This window comes from Strix uralensis, chromosome 5 (genome assembly GCF_047716275.1).
Source record: "Strix uralensis isolate ZFMK-TIS-50842 chromosome 5, bStrUra1, whole genome shotgun sequence".
NCBI lineage: Eukaryota > Metazoa > Chordata > Aves > Strigiformes > Strigidae > Strix > Strix uralensis.
In genome coordinates this window covers 11376291-11392217 of record NC_133976.1, presented here as the reverse complement: position 1 = coordinate 11392217, position 15927 = coordinate 11376291, and the positions used below count along the sequence as shown (strand labels likewise).

General features: G+C 35.8%; 1 protein-coding gene across 9 annotated transcripts in view; it reads right to left on the bottom strand.

Moving 5' to 3' along the window:
- CACNA2D1 (calcium voltage-gated channel auxiliary subunit alpha2delta 1) overlaps nt 1-15927 on the bottom strand; it is a 434706-nt gene that overhangs the window by 100614 nt on the left and 318165 nt on the right. For all 9 annotated transcript variants that reach the window (XR_012629126.1, XM_074869856.1, XM_074869858.1 and 6 more), the window contains exons 8-10: nt 12573-12642; nt 11679-11729; nt 10565-10664 (exon numbers count right to left, since the gene is read on the bottom strand). Coding sequence is in view for 8 of the 9 variants with exons in the window: in XM_074869856.1 (XP_074725957.1) it covers nt 10565-10664; nt 11679-11729; nt 12573-12642 (221 nt within the window). In the remaining variant the exon portion in view is untranslated. The remainder of the gene's footprint in view (nt 1-10564; nt 10665-11678; nt 11730-12572; nt 12643-15927) is intronic.

The window sequence follows — 15927 nt, the reverse complement described above, 5'->3', positions numbered from 1 at the left end:
TCATTAACATGGTGAGTCATCTTTCCCCAAAAGAATCATTAAAGCCAGACCAGCCTAGCCTCTTCAGAACTGGTAAGGAATAAATTCACTGTTTGAGAGACCATTCACCCACCACAAATTTTTAATCATACTGTCACAACACCTCCGAATAATTGTCTCCTAGTTGGAAAGCTGACTCAGAAATACACTTTTGGTCCAGCATCTGACATGCCATAAAAACTCACAGGATCAATGATACGTCCGATGAAGCAGGAGTCTCTTTAGTAAGGCTTGTGCTTTACTAAAAATTAAGAAAATGGAAATAACCAACAGATCTATTAACCAGTAGACCCATGAGGTAGAGCTATCCTCATTTTATATACTACTAAACTACTCATTTTAAATATTACTAATATACTAGAGAGCTAGGATTTATTCTAGACATCACAGAAGCCTGTGCCATGTGCTATTAGAAGTATGACTTCCTGACATTTGACAACTATAAGAGAAGACAATAAAAATCTGTATTGATGCCCAAAGCAATCCCTCAAAATGGGAGTGGAGGTGAAATGGGAATGGAGGTGACTTTTCTAGTCATCCGGAATTGTCAGTTATACTGTACAGTAATAAATGTACAGTTTCCAGCAACATCCCTGCTCTTGACATCCTAATGTAGAATTTCAGCTTCTAATTTCCATTCCCTTTGGCTCTTCATGCACTCAAGTACTCTATTCCCTAGAATTAACACTTTGTGACAGATCTAAAATGAAACAGATCTTGGTTTAAGATTTGCCCTATTCCTTTTCCAACTCTTTCAATTTATTTTTTCTCTCTTTTGAACATTTTCCTTCCATCGCAAACTAATGTTACAGTTAATAACAGTAAAAAAAATTAGCTAATATTTTAAAGCAAACACTAACACATGAGAAGAAAAAAAGTGTAAAAAACCCAAAAGTGTCTGTTCTTTATATTCCCACTGACTCCTTTTTGCATTCTCAGCTGAGCAGAGATAGTATGATTCAGCTCATCTCATTTCAATGATCTTTTAATCGGGACCCCAATCCAAAACAGTGGGCTAGGCTCTCCCTACAGCCAGTGGAGACAGACAAACATCTCCTGGCCATAATCTGTCCTCAAGATAGTCAGGATGACTTGTTTTCTGGGGGTGGTTTTTCATTTCCCACAACTAACTAGGGCCTAGGCAATAATTTATAATACAATAACCCCCTTTTTGGACTCAGGGAGGGAGTTTGGACTTAATATATGGGAGATATTATGGGATGCAGAGGAAAAGCATTTCAGGATTGCACAGCACTTATTATGGAATATTTACAGGGAAGAACCAGGGTGAGGAATGGGATGGATTTAGGTGCTGTGGGAATGAAGAAGTAGGGGAAAATAGAGGGGTAAGGGGAAAAAACTTTTGGTCCTGTGTAAATAGCTTGCTGGTTGGTATGTTTATCTGACCATGTCCTGCATCTCATCAGCACAGTCTGTCCTGCCTTCTTATTAAACTCCATTTCTACCTCTTTTCCTGGGAGGGACTCTCTATTCTGCATGTGTGTCTGTGCAGGGGTATATGAGTGCAGCAACTGGAGTCAGACCATGTGTTGCAGGGCCCACGTGTCCATGGTGCAGCAGCTGGAGAGACTGGAGTGTCTTCAATGTCAGTAACTGGAGTGAGAGTGTGGGTCACAGGGACCTGTGTATCCATGGTACCAGCAGCTGGAATGAGTGCCGGGTGCTGGTCCTGGGGGTCTCTAGTGGTGAAACGTGTGTGTGTGTGTGTGTGTGTGTGTGTGTGTGTGTTGTGTCTCTGAGGGTGACAGATTGCAGTGGGCGGTTGCTATTGGGACCGAGGGAGACCCCAACGACTCTGTGTGTGTACATGAGATGGTCTCTACCAGCAACTGGAGTGGGGTTGTGGCCTCAGGGACTCGTATGTCTAGGTGGTAGCAACGGGGCAAACTGGGATCTAGGGCCAGCTGCTGGACAAATGGTGTATGTGAACCCAGCTTCTGAAGGGATCCACACAGTACACACACACACATACATATATATTGTTGTATACATATATATATATATTCTCACCAGCAGACTTCCATCCAGCTCAGCAGAGAGGGGAGCAGGATGAGGCTGTCAGCACTGCCTGTGTTCACATAAATGCTCTGCATTTGTCTGTGCTACCTGTGTGGCTGGCCTGGTATGTATGCATATACATGAATATAAGTTATGTGGTATATACATGTGCTCCATGTGCATGTGCCCACTGGGAATGCATTTTCATCCTCATTACTGGTTGGATCTGTGGCATGGAGCTGCAGCAGCCTCACCTCTCTTGGGGTGTTGAATCTGGTATGATATGCTTTCCCCTAACACGTAAAATAATATATGTATAAACAAACACATCCCTAAATTCAGATGGCTTGGCTATTATTTTGTAACTCTAAAAGAAAAATAAATTAATTTTCTAAAGCTTTCTCACGTTAATTTGTAGCTATATAAGGCTCAGTTTAAATGAGATATCAGGAAAAAATTATTGAAACATGTGCTTTCTTTCTAAACTCCCTAGCAATATATCAGGTATGGCTAGATGGCCTTTGAATAAAAACGTGAATAGCTTCCACGTGGGATCCGGCTGTCTGTACTTTTACAAAGGCTTACTAGTTTGAGCACAATACTGAGCTGAACGTGGCAACTTTGCTTTTGGAGATGATCCTGGTGTTAGCTGTAATTCTCAGAGAGAGAAAACCTGACCCAGCACCATCACCATGGTTTTTGTTTTATATCGGTTTTACATACTAGCATATTATTTTAACCCAGATATTAAAAAAAAAAACCTGTAAGCAAGTACCATAGGGAGTATTATCATTGGAACAGCAGAGTAACACTTCATTTTCACCTCTTTATCATGGACTATTTTGTATATGTCTGTTTTATGTAAGTATTTACTGTAGTGTCTTATTGCACAGACAATATTGTAGGGCTTGTTAAACTGAAAATAACAAGGAATTTTTAAGTACACTAAGGTTAAGAGAAAGCCTAACTACTGAACACATCTGCTGCTAGACAGAGATGGCTAAACTGTTAAGTATACACAGAAAAGAAAAAAGTACTTGGCAAATATTCCCTATCTACAAAGATGAAGGCTAAAGTATTCGTATCACACAAGGATGATGAAGTACCTTCCAGTCCATTAGTAACTAAGGTGAATGATAAACAGCTACTTGGGATAAACATTTAAGTCAGCAGGACAAAACAAAAAGAAAAAACAACCAACCAACCAACCAACCAAACAACCAGAACCTTTCTGTATTCTTGATTTAAGGCTAAAGGGACAATGAGATACTCTAGTCCGACCTATTGCATACTGCCTCACCACCCACGTATCACTGGACCTTAAAATTCCCTTGTTACTTCTGTAATAGACTTTAACAATTACATTTAGTGGTAGATGTTTGCTTAAAGTGCATCTTTTAGGAAAGCATTAAATATTGATATGTAGAAAACAAGAATCTTTCCTTGCAATTTGTTGAGGCATATTAACTATTTATGTGCCATTCAAATTTATTTGGCTTCAATTAGTGATTCTTGTAGTGTTTTTATCTGATAGTTTTGAGGGTCTATGGACACAAGAGTTTTCCCCAGCGATAGCACTTTTCAGCTGTGATCAAATCAGTTATCGGCCTATTTATTTATGAATCCAGAACAGCCAAAAAAAGGTCAAATTCTGTGAGTTTGAGAGTATGTCTGAAATCCAGTTTCTCAGATGACTCAGGACTGTGAGAAGATGCTTTCAAGAACCAAGCAATCAACCATAAACCACTTTCAGTCCTCAAAGACACGTACAATATCTTTTTGTAAAATCAGAGCCAATCCTTTTTGTGTTAAATTAGTGAGAAGATCCACATTTATGTAACAGTATTCAGCCACAACAAAGGAGACATACAGTCAAAATTTGAGTTTAAATGCTCATCATTTGCCTCTCAGGAGAGAAAGTGAACCATCAATCCATACACTATTTAGATGGAAAGTTGTCTCTAGTCATGTCATTGAAGCTGTACAAGCATTTCTAGTTCATCATGTCAGATGAAGACTGCAAGAAGGTTGCAAAAGTTTAACTCCTACTGGTCCTTCACTTTTTCTTGATACAAACTGTGTAATCTGCTTTCCTGAGGATCATGGTCCCACTGAAGTCAATTAATCTCATTTTAAAAAAGCCAACTAATATAACACCCTCCCTACCTTAATCCTCCTCTCAACTCCAGCCTCACCTGAAATACTTTAACATAGCATCATTGACTCCTTTCTCAACTTTCTCTTTAGAGGGGAAAAAAAATGAAACTAATTCTGCAGGCAGACAAACATTTCATGATGTTGTTTCTACTACTGCATTTCTTGCTTCTATTCTTACTCTCATTAATCCATTAAAAAAGAAAATTCTTTTTAACTTTTTAACAATTGCTGGATTTCCATAGTTCCCAAATTTTCTCCACTGTTATTTGCAGAATATTGATCTTCGCTACATTTGCTAAACATATCGTCCAGATATATTTCCCATAGATACATAGCCTAGCTCTACCTGCAATTATTAGCAATGCAGAAATTGAATACTAGATTTTGATCATAACTTCTCTGAGCTTTTTTTAACCCGGCACCTACAGTACTTACTAATCATACCTGTATGAAAATACATACAACAACTCTCTTGGTCCCTGAATAGGGAAGGTGCAAGATAATGACCTTCCATTAAGGAATGCTGATGATTTTCCATTAAGGAACACTCCTGTAAAGATGTGTTTCTCTGCAGCTATCATTGTTTCCCCTTTTCTTGAAAATGAACCATTCAATTTAAGAAAAACAGCAAGGTCATGATAGACGGATTGTTTTCAAGAGACTCACGAAGCTCAACACTCAGCTCTAAACTTGCCTTTATATCGTTTTCTCTTGACTATGAAAAAAAAAAAAACAACAAACAACTTCCCCAAAAAAAGGAATAATTTATATTTGTTTACTGCCTCACACAGGTATGATGCTGAGAAGACTGTATACTTAATTGGAGCTGCTGTGATTCGTTACCTGAAATGCTGCAGGATTAAATCAGTGAGAGATGCTTATGCAGACCTACAATGGGAACTTGATTCTCTTTTTTTTTTTTTTTTTTTAATTTGCCAAATAATGAAAAAGGTGGCAGGCATCTTTATATTTTCTCCTTAATATTTTCCATTATGGAGAATGAGAAGACAGAAGTACATTAGCAAGTGGCAAGTCCCTTCATACAGGAGTCCTTTTCATCTCCTCCTCTAGATCCACTTCTACAACTACTTCAGTGCCAGTATCTCACACTAATATGATCATGTTTGATTTTTTCCTCAAATAGTGATGTTATTTAGAAAAACTAACCACCACAGAACTTTTCTGGTCAAAATTCAAAAACACTAGAAAAAAACCCTATGTCTTAGTCTGTTTGAGTATGTAATTTAATTTAAGGTTCAGTAAAAACACATTAAATGTAAGTAATAAAGAAAACCAACTTTATTTTTAAAGAAAATTCTGAAAGTTTTTGTCAACTGAACATAAGTACACTCATTCACTCATACAAATCTAAAACTTCTACAAGAGAAAGCATAAACATGACAAGCTATCTGGCTGCAAAATCTAGCATCCTCCTCCCTTCTGTAGGACTTCAGACTAAGGTTTCCACCCATGATATGTTTGTTAAGTTTTTAAACAAGCTTAAGAAAGTATTTCTCAGAAGGAACGAATGTTTCCCTGCATCTAAGAGAAAATAGGTGCAATCTGAGTTGCAGAATAGAGGAGGGAACATGCAGCAGAAAGAGAAATAAGCCCTTTGATAAATTGAAAAGTTTTTCATGAAACTTTTTTTTTATTTATTATCATATTTAAATATTTTAATTAGGAAGGCATAGAGATTGTACCAACCTGGGGGTAAGGGGGGCAAAGTAAACAAGTTTGCAATCACTGTGTTGTGGCAATTACATGATAAACTGCTATAAAAAACAGTGGGAAAAGGGGTGTATCTTCCACAGATTGCTTTTATTCCCAACAATAATTTCATAGGCTGGGTGCATAGTTTTTTCTTTGAAATCAATTCATCCAGAAATCTCCTTCCCTCTAATTTTAGTTGATGTGCATAATTGCATAAGAGCAGGAGATGAGCTTTCAATTTTCCCAATTCTATTATCCCTAGTATGCTCATAAAATTTAATTTCCAGTTCCTAAACAGTAAATACTAGTTTGGATTTTTACAAAGGCTAAGTGATTTTAAACAGTCTTACAGCTCCTGACCTTTAACATGTCTGTTGCTGTAAGGTAGATTTTCCCTTCGTGTGGTTTTCCACACCTCTAGAGATCTGAAGTTGAAATACATTACTGCAAACTGCAGCCTACCCGCAATCATAAACAAATTACACTCTCTGTGTCAACATTTAAAACCAAGTCACTAAATCATAACATGCTGGGATGGAATCGTTGCCCCTATCATCTACCAGTTACTGCTATCAAAGCATATAACCGGATTAGTGGGAAAACAGCTGTATTACTCATACATTTAAGCTCTTTCAAACAGCAGGTTTTCTTCTGGCAACAAAGCACAGCACTTCAGATAAGAAAAATGCAAATCCCAGAGGAAATCATGACATATTAACCCCTGGTAATCTTTACATGACTTAATAGTTCATTCAACCTTTTTCCACTGGAAAGAAATGCAAGAACTATTAAATCAGTAGAACTAATGTGTTTTAACACATTTACTTTTAAGCTTTTTGTTCCCTAGGATTTCTTCATATACCAGGCATGGTTCATTAAATCATCCTGTCACTTTCTAGAAGTGATTGGCATGAGCTTAAATTCGTGTCTCTCAGTTGTGGGCATGAATCATCATACATATGGGCTTTGTGGGACAACATCTTGGCAGAGGTTAGCAGTAAAACAGCTCTCTAGTTACCTCAAAACCTCATTACTAAACACTCTGTGGTTATTAAAGCTAACAAGCCATAAAACAACTGTTGCGTTCTTGGCCAAAAGATCCAGAAAAGAAAAATTGTAGAAAACTTCCAGTTATTGCTAGTGTTCATATATCCATCCACTAATATTGTATTAACTGAAAATTTTCACCTAGATTTTTGGACTTTTTAATTAGCCAATGATGTCTAATACCAGGATGTTTCAAGAGAAAATGTCCTTAAGCAGTAACATGAAACATATTGAATAAAATCTACATTTCTTTCACCTAGAACAAAATGTTTAAGTTGATGTTGGGTTTTACTAAGAAAGCACTGAAGTTGGACTTGTTTTCGACATGCCTTCTTTGTTATGGAATATTCTCTGAAGAATAATGATCATAAAAACATAGAGTCATTTAGGTTGGAAAAGACCTTTAAGATCATCAAGTCCAACTGTTAACCTAGCACTGCCCAGTTCACCACTAAACCATGTCCCTAACTGCCTCAGCTGCATGTCTTTTAAATACCTCCAGGGATGGTGACAACCCTATCAGTGAAGAAATTTTTCCTATTATCCAATCTAAATGTTCCCTTCCCTCAAGCAGATCAACACTCCCGCCCAACTTGGTGTCATCTGCAAACTTACTGAGGGTGCACTCAATCCCCTCATTCAGATCATCGATAAAGATGTTAAACAGAACTGGCCTCAATAGTGAGCCCTGGGAAACGTCACTTGTAACCGGGCGACCATTTGTGTATCACTATATCTCTAGATGAACTTCAGATCATCTAGAAAAAAGTAAAATGAGATTATTTTAAAATTAGACAAGAATTAATGAACCATCTGCCTTTTAACACAGTATATAAAAATTATCAAGTTTTTCACTAAAGGTATACAAGGAAGAATAAGTGGGAAAAAGCTAAGCAGTAAGATGAAGAATTTAGTATTTGAATAAAGATGAGATCTCAGGCTTTCTAAGAAATCCTCCTAAATGAAAGTCATGTATGTAATTTTCAAAGATCTAACCAAATGATCGGAATAATGATCTTTCTAATGTATTTTGTTTTGCTTCAAGTGCCAAGATACCTAAATCAAACATAAAAATGAAGCAACATACATGAAACTAATACCAACTTTGCAGTGGATGAATGCTTTATTAGACCTATGTATTTTGTGAATAATCTTAAGAACAAATAATACTGAGTGTGATAATATATCACCTTCTTAAGCAGTGTCACCTCTTGTGTTTAACTTTGGTGTGAGGCTTTGGTTGGACTGTGGAAAAACTGAACAAACTGAAAAAAAAAAAAGGGAAAAATCCTAAAAAAAAAAGACCAAACTTCTTTGTTCAGTTCTCTTGCTTAAAGAATGCCTTGTAGTAGTACAAACATTTGTTTCCTATCAATGATTCCCTTTCTGGTGGAGGAATAAAATGTCAAAACACAACATCTCCCACAATTTCAATACGTAAGCCATCTGAACACATGAAAACACAGGTTATACAAAAGTAATTGCAATACTGAAAGGATCTAATATGGACTTTTAAATAAGTGCACAACAACAAATAGCACTATATAAAAGACTTCAGAGATACCATGTTCTATTATGTATATTTCTGTGAGTGCTGTCTTCCTCTGAGGATGAACGCAGCATGACCAAAAACCCTCTTCAGTTCTGCAGTCAAACACCTGATGTGTGCCTCTAAAGTTCATTCAAAGAAGAAAGGTCCTTCCATATTGTAAGCTACAATCCACTGGGAAAATGTACTGTAGAAAATATTCAAAGATTACTCGTCCTTTTTCAACACAAATACCAACCTTGGGGCCTCATTAGAATAACACTGAACTTTAGTCTAAATACCCTGAACCTAAGGAAGGGTTAGCATTAAGATACACTATTTTTGGTCAGCTGGGAACAAATGAAGGAAAGAGGTTGGAAAGCTGTGTAAAGGAGGTAGTGGGGGTTCAGATTTCCCAATGTCAAAAGCTGGCACAGCTCCACTGAACACAGGAATCAATTTCCAGCAGTTTAGGATTACAGTCTTTACTTTTTAAAACCAGTGAACCTAACAACAAGATTTCAGCTCTCTAATGTCATTACAGAAAAGCTTATTTCCTTTAATAATAATAATAACAACATTAGTTTCTTTTTTTTTCACTGCAATTTAGACTAAAGAAAATGGTCTAATCCACTGTTGTAAACTTTAACAAAGGAAATGCCATTGTGAATAAAAGCTTCTCTCTACTACTTGGAGAAAGGTCTAGCTAGACTGACAGCAAACAATGAAGCAATAAGCGGCGTTCAAAGAGATTTCTGGTAGTGATATTTCAGGTCTTTCTCCCCACAGGCTAGCTACAACACATCTGTAGAAGTTGAAAATTGTCTCCAAAATCATTCCAGTTACTTACCACGCAGGCTGTCTCTTGTCATTAAGAGTATGTCAGTGTTCCCATCCTAAATCCTTAGAATCAAACCTCTACTGTTCAACAGCTTAATAAAAAACAAAAAAGCCTTGCCCAAGGCTAGAGCATGACATCCAAGGTATCAGCCTGAAAACTGAAAAATGCCCATATGTGGCAGGTGCACCCGCCCAATGAAAATAGGGTTTCTATGAAGTGTAGCAGCTACTAACTGCCTTTATTCTTGGGGCTTCATGGTAGTTGGGGCCTTTGGCCAATGGGAGCCGCTATTGACTACAGGTCAGATTCAGCCTGGGTATAAATGGAGTCCCCTGGGGGAGCCATTTTGAGCTTGTCCCCTGGAGCAGCACGCTGCTGTTGAGGACTCTCCCCTTGGGTCGGGACGCTGCCCAAGGAAACTCCTGGGGGTGCCTTGGGTCAGGATGCTGCCCTGAGCAGGTCCTCGAGGTAGAGAGTCCTCACTTGTTAGGTGAGTGACACTTAACATTGTCATTAAACCCTAGAGAGTGGTGCTTTGTTCTGTGTTTTGGGTTGTTGTTAAACCCTAGGAAGTTGTTCTGTTCTCCTCTCACAGACATTCAACCTGTAGTTTGCAGAGGGCTAGTTAATTGTGTTGACAACACATTTCTAATTTTTGGTGGTTGCTTGTTTATTTGAGAGCCTCCGTAACACCATAGATCTTCCCCCTCCCCATATCTATTTTATTTTGCCTTCAGTTTTCTTGAAAACCAGAAATTTGCACTTTAAATTCCAGGCAAGTATTAGAAAGATGAAAATGCCATTCAAAAAAACCCCAAAACTAACTATTTTAAAGAACTATTTAATAACTCTATTATATAGAAACAGAAGTTTTAAGTCTGGTAGTCAAGTTTGAAGTGTATTATTTCAAGAGAATTTATATACATCAGTCAAGTAGAAGATGTGTTACACAGAACAGAATAATATATTGGAAAGGAGAATCTGACTACACAGAAGTTTGTTTAAATGACTTTTGCCCTTCACTCAATCGTGTAGATAGCAACAAATCTAGGACTTTCATTATATTTTACAAGAAACCACTAAGCCAAATGTGGTATTTTGCAATATATTCTAAGTCTCTTAGCAGCTTGACATTCAAGTATCTCATATCTGGCATTAAAAATAGTTTTCTTATGGCTTTGTTGACAATACAAATTTTGCAGAAAGATCAGAATACTCACTGAAACTACATTCACAAAGTCATCGTCAGACAAGGTCTCTAACATCTCAATGACCGAGGTGCGGATCAGCTTCAATGTCAATCCACTGACACTCCCACTCCTAACAGAAATCCACAAGATAATAGAAAAGTTGAATTCAAAAAATTTTACTTAAAACATACAAGGAAAATACAGAGCACCAACCAGCACTCTCACAACTCTCACACTAAAATTGTGAATAATTCTCCTGAATTCTCCAACTCATCATTAGTGTCATTACATTACTATAATAAAAAAATTAAGTCCAAAACTGTTATTCAAAGCCCCAGTCCTGTGGCACAGCTGAAGTCATAATGGTACATCATTTCCTCATTTTCATTTCAAGAAATCTGAGAGAGTTTATCACCTTCAATCAATGCATTATCTAAACATTTTCTACTCCTACACACAGATTTACAGCCTTAGATTTTCAGATACTCAAAACACAGCTTGTTTGATTCAAGGCAAAACCTACGATGAAGTGAAGAAATAACAAATGTTGATAAAACTCACTGCAGATATGAAAACACTTCACCACATTTAAAAGCATTAAATGCAAATTCTTTTACTGAGAATTTTTTCACCATAAAGTAATCTGTTTGACACAGGAGGTTCAGTCCCTCAACATTAGCTAAACAATGTTTTATAGTAACCAAATCTGGCATTTTTTAAATACGTATGGTAAAACATGCCAAGTCTGCATACATTCTCATCTTTCAGGCTCATGAAATCATGATTGAATCTACTGTAATGCTTCTAGTCATTTGGTTTTAGGTATGAGTTTTACAACAAATCTTGGCATGCACATGAGAAATTTTCAGTTGATTACTTCAGTAATTAAGAAGCTGAAAGCAGAATAATATCAAAGTGATTAAAAACCACTTCCTTGTCCCCAGTTTAAAAACCTTTCAGGTTTGGTTTGGGTTTTTTGGAACTACTTTTTCCTGTGTATTTATTTTGTTCATACCAAGATTTTTGATACTTGCATATAAGTACTTCTTAATCCTGTCTCAATTTTTTAGCATACAGAGATTTCTTCAATATATTTTAGTGCTGTTATTCCTCTAATGTCAATATTCAGACATTAAACACTTACGCATCAACTAAAATAAGCATGTCTTTGGGAGATGCAGCTCCTTGGATATACCTGAAATAAATAAAGGATATGAATGACACAAATTTGAAAATACATTTGTTGCGTGTGATGGAAGACACTCTGCAATCTCTAAACTAAATCTAGCTGAACCATCAAAATCCTCCTGTTGTAGCTAGTAGAAAATCATGTGCTACCATTTTCTCTCTTGCTGTGTCTTCTAAGTAAACCAAAATCTAAACCACATTAGAAGAGTCTGGAAGTAGGATATACTGATCAAAATTCACTATTTTCAGATGTTGATAACTGGAAGACATGAATGCTATTTCAGAGCTAAAGATCTTGATGACAGATGAATTATTACATCAGTGCAGTTTAGGGAAAAATATTTAATCCTTTGAAAGAATATATCCAGCTAGCATAGGTCCAAGTATCAATACACATTATGCCTTGAGAGGCTTACAGAAAAAAAATGAGAAACCACCCCACTGTTCTCTTATCTTTTACCAATCTAGTGGGTTTTTTGCTGGTCTAAACCGCTGAGATATATTTGTGAACACCTGTAAAAGTCTGGAAGAACAGCTCAGTATAATGATCTGAATTGCATCTGATTTTGGCAGAAAATCAAAGTTTTTAACTGCCTTATACCTATTTGATAGTTATCTTCCTATGAAAAGGTCCATGTAATGCAACAGTACGATGAGCTAGAGTAGATATTGCATAACAAGGAATATTTGAAAATTGTTTATTCCGAAGAATTAACTGATTTTTTAAAAAGAAAATAGCAGTATCTAAAAGTAAGGACTATTAGATATAAATAATCAGAAAAAATTGTCTTTGCAGTCATATCTAGAAAATAAGCAACATACATGTGTCAGTCCTTTAAAGAAAGCTTACCATGGTCTTCTGCGAACATCATACAGATCTATTTTGTTTGGAGTTCGACTTTTATCTACCCATGGGGAAGCTAAAAAGGAAAAAAAAAATAAAATAAATTAAAAACTTTATCTTAAGTATTTTAAATACAGCAATATAATGAATCAATATCACAGATTTTACACTATATAAATATCAACATTTGGTATGGATAAAAAATTTCTCTATTTGTGTAATCTGTTTTTGAAATACCTATATACTCCTATATATATGAGCATATAATTTAATGCAATCAAACTATATATAGGTTAAGACCTTGAATGGCCAAGCTGTGTTGAAGAAACAATTACTGACTAAAATTGATCACTGATTTCAATGGAACCAAAATTTCAACCAAAATACTTTAGAATATGATATCACTTTTTTTTGGAAAAGGAAAGTACTTCATTTTAAAACGTTATAAGTAAATTAATGTTGTATAGAATAATACTGTACTGATCAGTTATGCACCTAAAAATTATACACTGACTCAAGAGAGCTTTCCCTAAAAATGCAAATTAGAAAAATAACATGGAAGTATCACATTTTCCGAAAATAACATGAGATGAAAACATTTGTGTATCTATAAAGAAAATGCTAAGATTAATAACCTTTTGCAAGGATTTAATCTAAGCTTTACCATAATTTTCAGCAAGGGTAGGAATCTTTTCCTTACTGAAAAACAAAATGAGCCTTTCAAAACCATTTGACAGCTTAATGAACACAAATAAAAATGTGAAAAGTTACAAGAAATGAAATAATGTTCTGCAATTTGCTGTCTCAGTGTATGCCAACAGCATTGGGGCTCATATTTCCTGAGGTTAATCATTTTTATGTCTAGGAAACAAAGAAAGATATAGGCAGCTCCAGGATTCTTCCTGAAAAAGCATTCATCTAAAACAAATGGGAAAAATTCTGATATCTCAATCCATCAATATAAAAGAAGCCACCAGCTTAGAGTGGCTGTCTATTTTTGATTTTACTAAATGAACCCTTTCCTATGTGACAATAACCTGAGTTGGCATATCAGTTACCAGAATATTTAAACTGAACATAACCCACAGGACATTTATCAGTATACATTTATCAGCCACAGAAAACACTGCTTATTGTTGTGCAACAGAAAAACATCAAACTCTATACAAGTATTGCCTATGATCTCAGACTAGACCACCTGAGAGGTTCTTCAAGACCTGAAGGGATAAGTCTGAAATTTCCAGAAATCGGAGAATCGAATTTTTGAGACTGGTATATGTCAAATTTGTAACTTAAGTATCATTACTTAGGTATGCACAAGTTAAATTCATGAGTATTTTATGAGCCTAAAGCCACGGTTAGCACATGTTCAATCATGGACTTTTTGGGTTCGTCCAGACTAACCTATCCATTGGAATCCCATCTCAAAATCCATCCTTGTAGTACATTCCTTAAGACTTGCAAAATCTGCATCCAGTGTACTAATTTCAGTTTGTATTGTAAGTGGTTTAGGTAAAATAGCAAATATAAATCAAGGTACTGACAAACACTGCTATATCTTTGCCCAAATTTTCAGTCTTTCCACTGACATCCAATAAAAGGCTATGCCCTTTCAAATATGTTCCCCTGAATTGACCCATATCTTAGACAGTCTTCATAAACTGAGAATTATCTGAATGTATGCATCTGGATTTATTTCAAAACAATGGATAAAATGTAATTTACACTGCTAGTGTGACAATAACTCTTAGCAATTTCCACTAAGTGAATTAAAACTTTTATTTGTTTTGTGTTGTTTTCTTCATTTAAAAGATAAGTCTATCTCCTTAACTGCATTCTCCAAAGCAAATGGATGGTGGTTCAAAGAGAATTTGAATGCAGAAGCTGAAGAAGAGTGCTTTTAACATCATCATATTCTACTGTAACAGTGGATACTGACTAGTTATTAATATAAAATTGAAACAATTTTCTAAAGTTTCACAAAATAACAGACTAGCTATCATAAATTAACTACTGAAAACCATCACATGAACATTTACCTACAATGTATCTGATGTCATAATCTTCAAGAAGATGATAGTGTGACTTACTTCACATACTATTTTGAATTATAATCTAACTTTTCTACGTTCTGAACTAAAATTTACAGAAACATGGGTTAAGATTACATTTTGTCTGTGTAACAGAAGACAATATGAGAAACAATTCAGCTACATTTTTCTGCAAAATTTGAGAGCTACAAATACATGTTAATGTAACCACCTGACAGGTAAGCACCTCACTTCCTTGTAGTCAACACCACTTGCCAAGACAGAACACACTTGGGAATTGGGTCCTTTAGACCAAAAATAGTGTGGCAATTCTTTCAGAAACATGAAGAGGCATAATTAATACTAACTTAAACTTGTGAGGAAACACCAAATAGCAAAATTTGAAGTGCCTGAAATTTTCTCTAATATTTCCAAAAGCACAAAATGGCTCTGTATTACAAAAGTTGGGGTTTTTTAACTGGAATACAAACCAGAATAAAACTTTTTTTAATTACTTTTGTTTCTTTTCCTTTCTTTCCCTCTCTTCATGGCAAAAATGTTCAAAACTTCTGGTTGAGACAGAGTAAAATGAAGGATCTGAAGACAAATCTTTCCAAATAGCTCTTCAGAGAAGGTCCTTCTTTTAAGACTTGAGCAACTAAGACTTGCACTCAGTTCTACCATTGCTACTAGACTGCAACAAAGTTCAAACTGTCCCTTTCTGGCTACATCTATATTAGTAAGTTAAAAAGCACCACAAAAGGTAAGACATTCACCAGAACTAGACTTAGAACTATTATGACAGTCTGGGTATACACAAAAGAAACTCTGAATAAACCACTCAGCACACTACTTACAGCCTATCTAATCCTTCTGGAGATTAGTGTGAGTGGTAACACAGTTTTTCATTTTGGGAGATAGACTGAGTGATGAACACAACAGCTAAATTCTACTTCCCTTTCACTAGCTTGGACCTTTCAGTATGCACAGTCCTGCAAAGATTGTCATCAGCTTCAGAGAGATCTGGAGAAGGTCTTTAAAAACATTTTTTCTTACCATGCTGTTAAGCCTGTATTTTCTGGTGCCACGTGTCAATAAATATTTTTTTCCTAATTAATATATTACCTTCTATTGAGACAAATATAACAAGCACTTACATGCTTAAGCTTCCATGTGAGGAAATTTTTCTGGATTTATGCTGTGACTGCGTAATTTTTCATCAGATATTAATGGGATCATACAAATACTAGTTAAGGAATATAATGTTTACTAAGAAAAATAGTTCTATTGATCTTTATAATGTTTTCTACTACAGTTTACATAATCTAGTA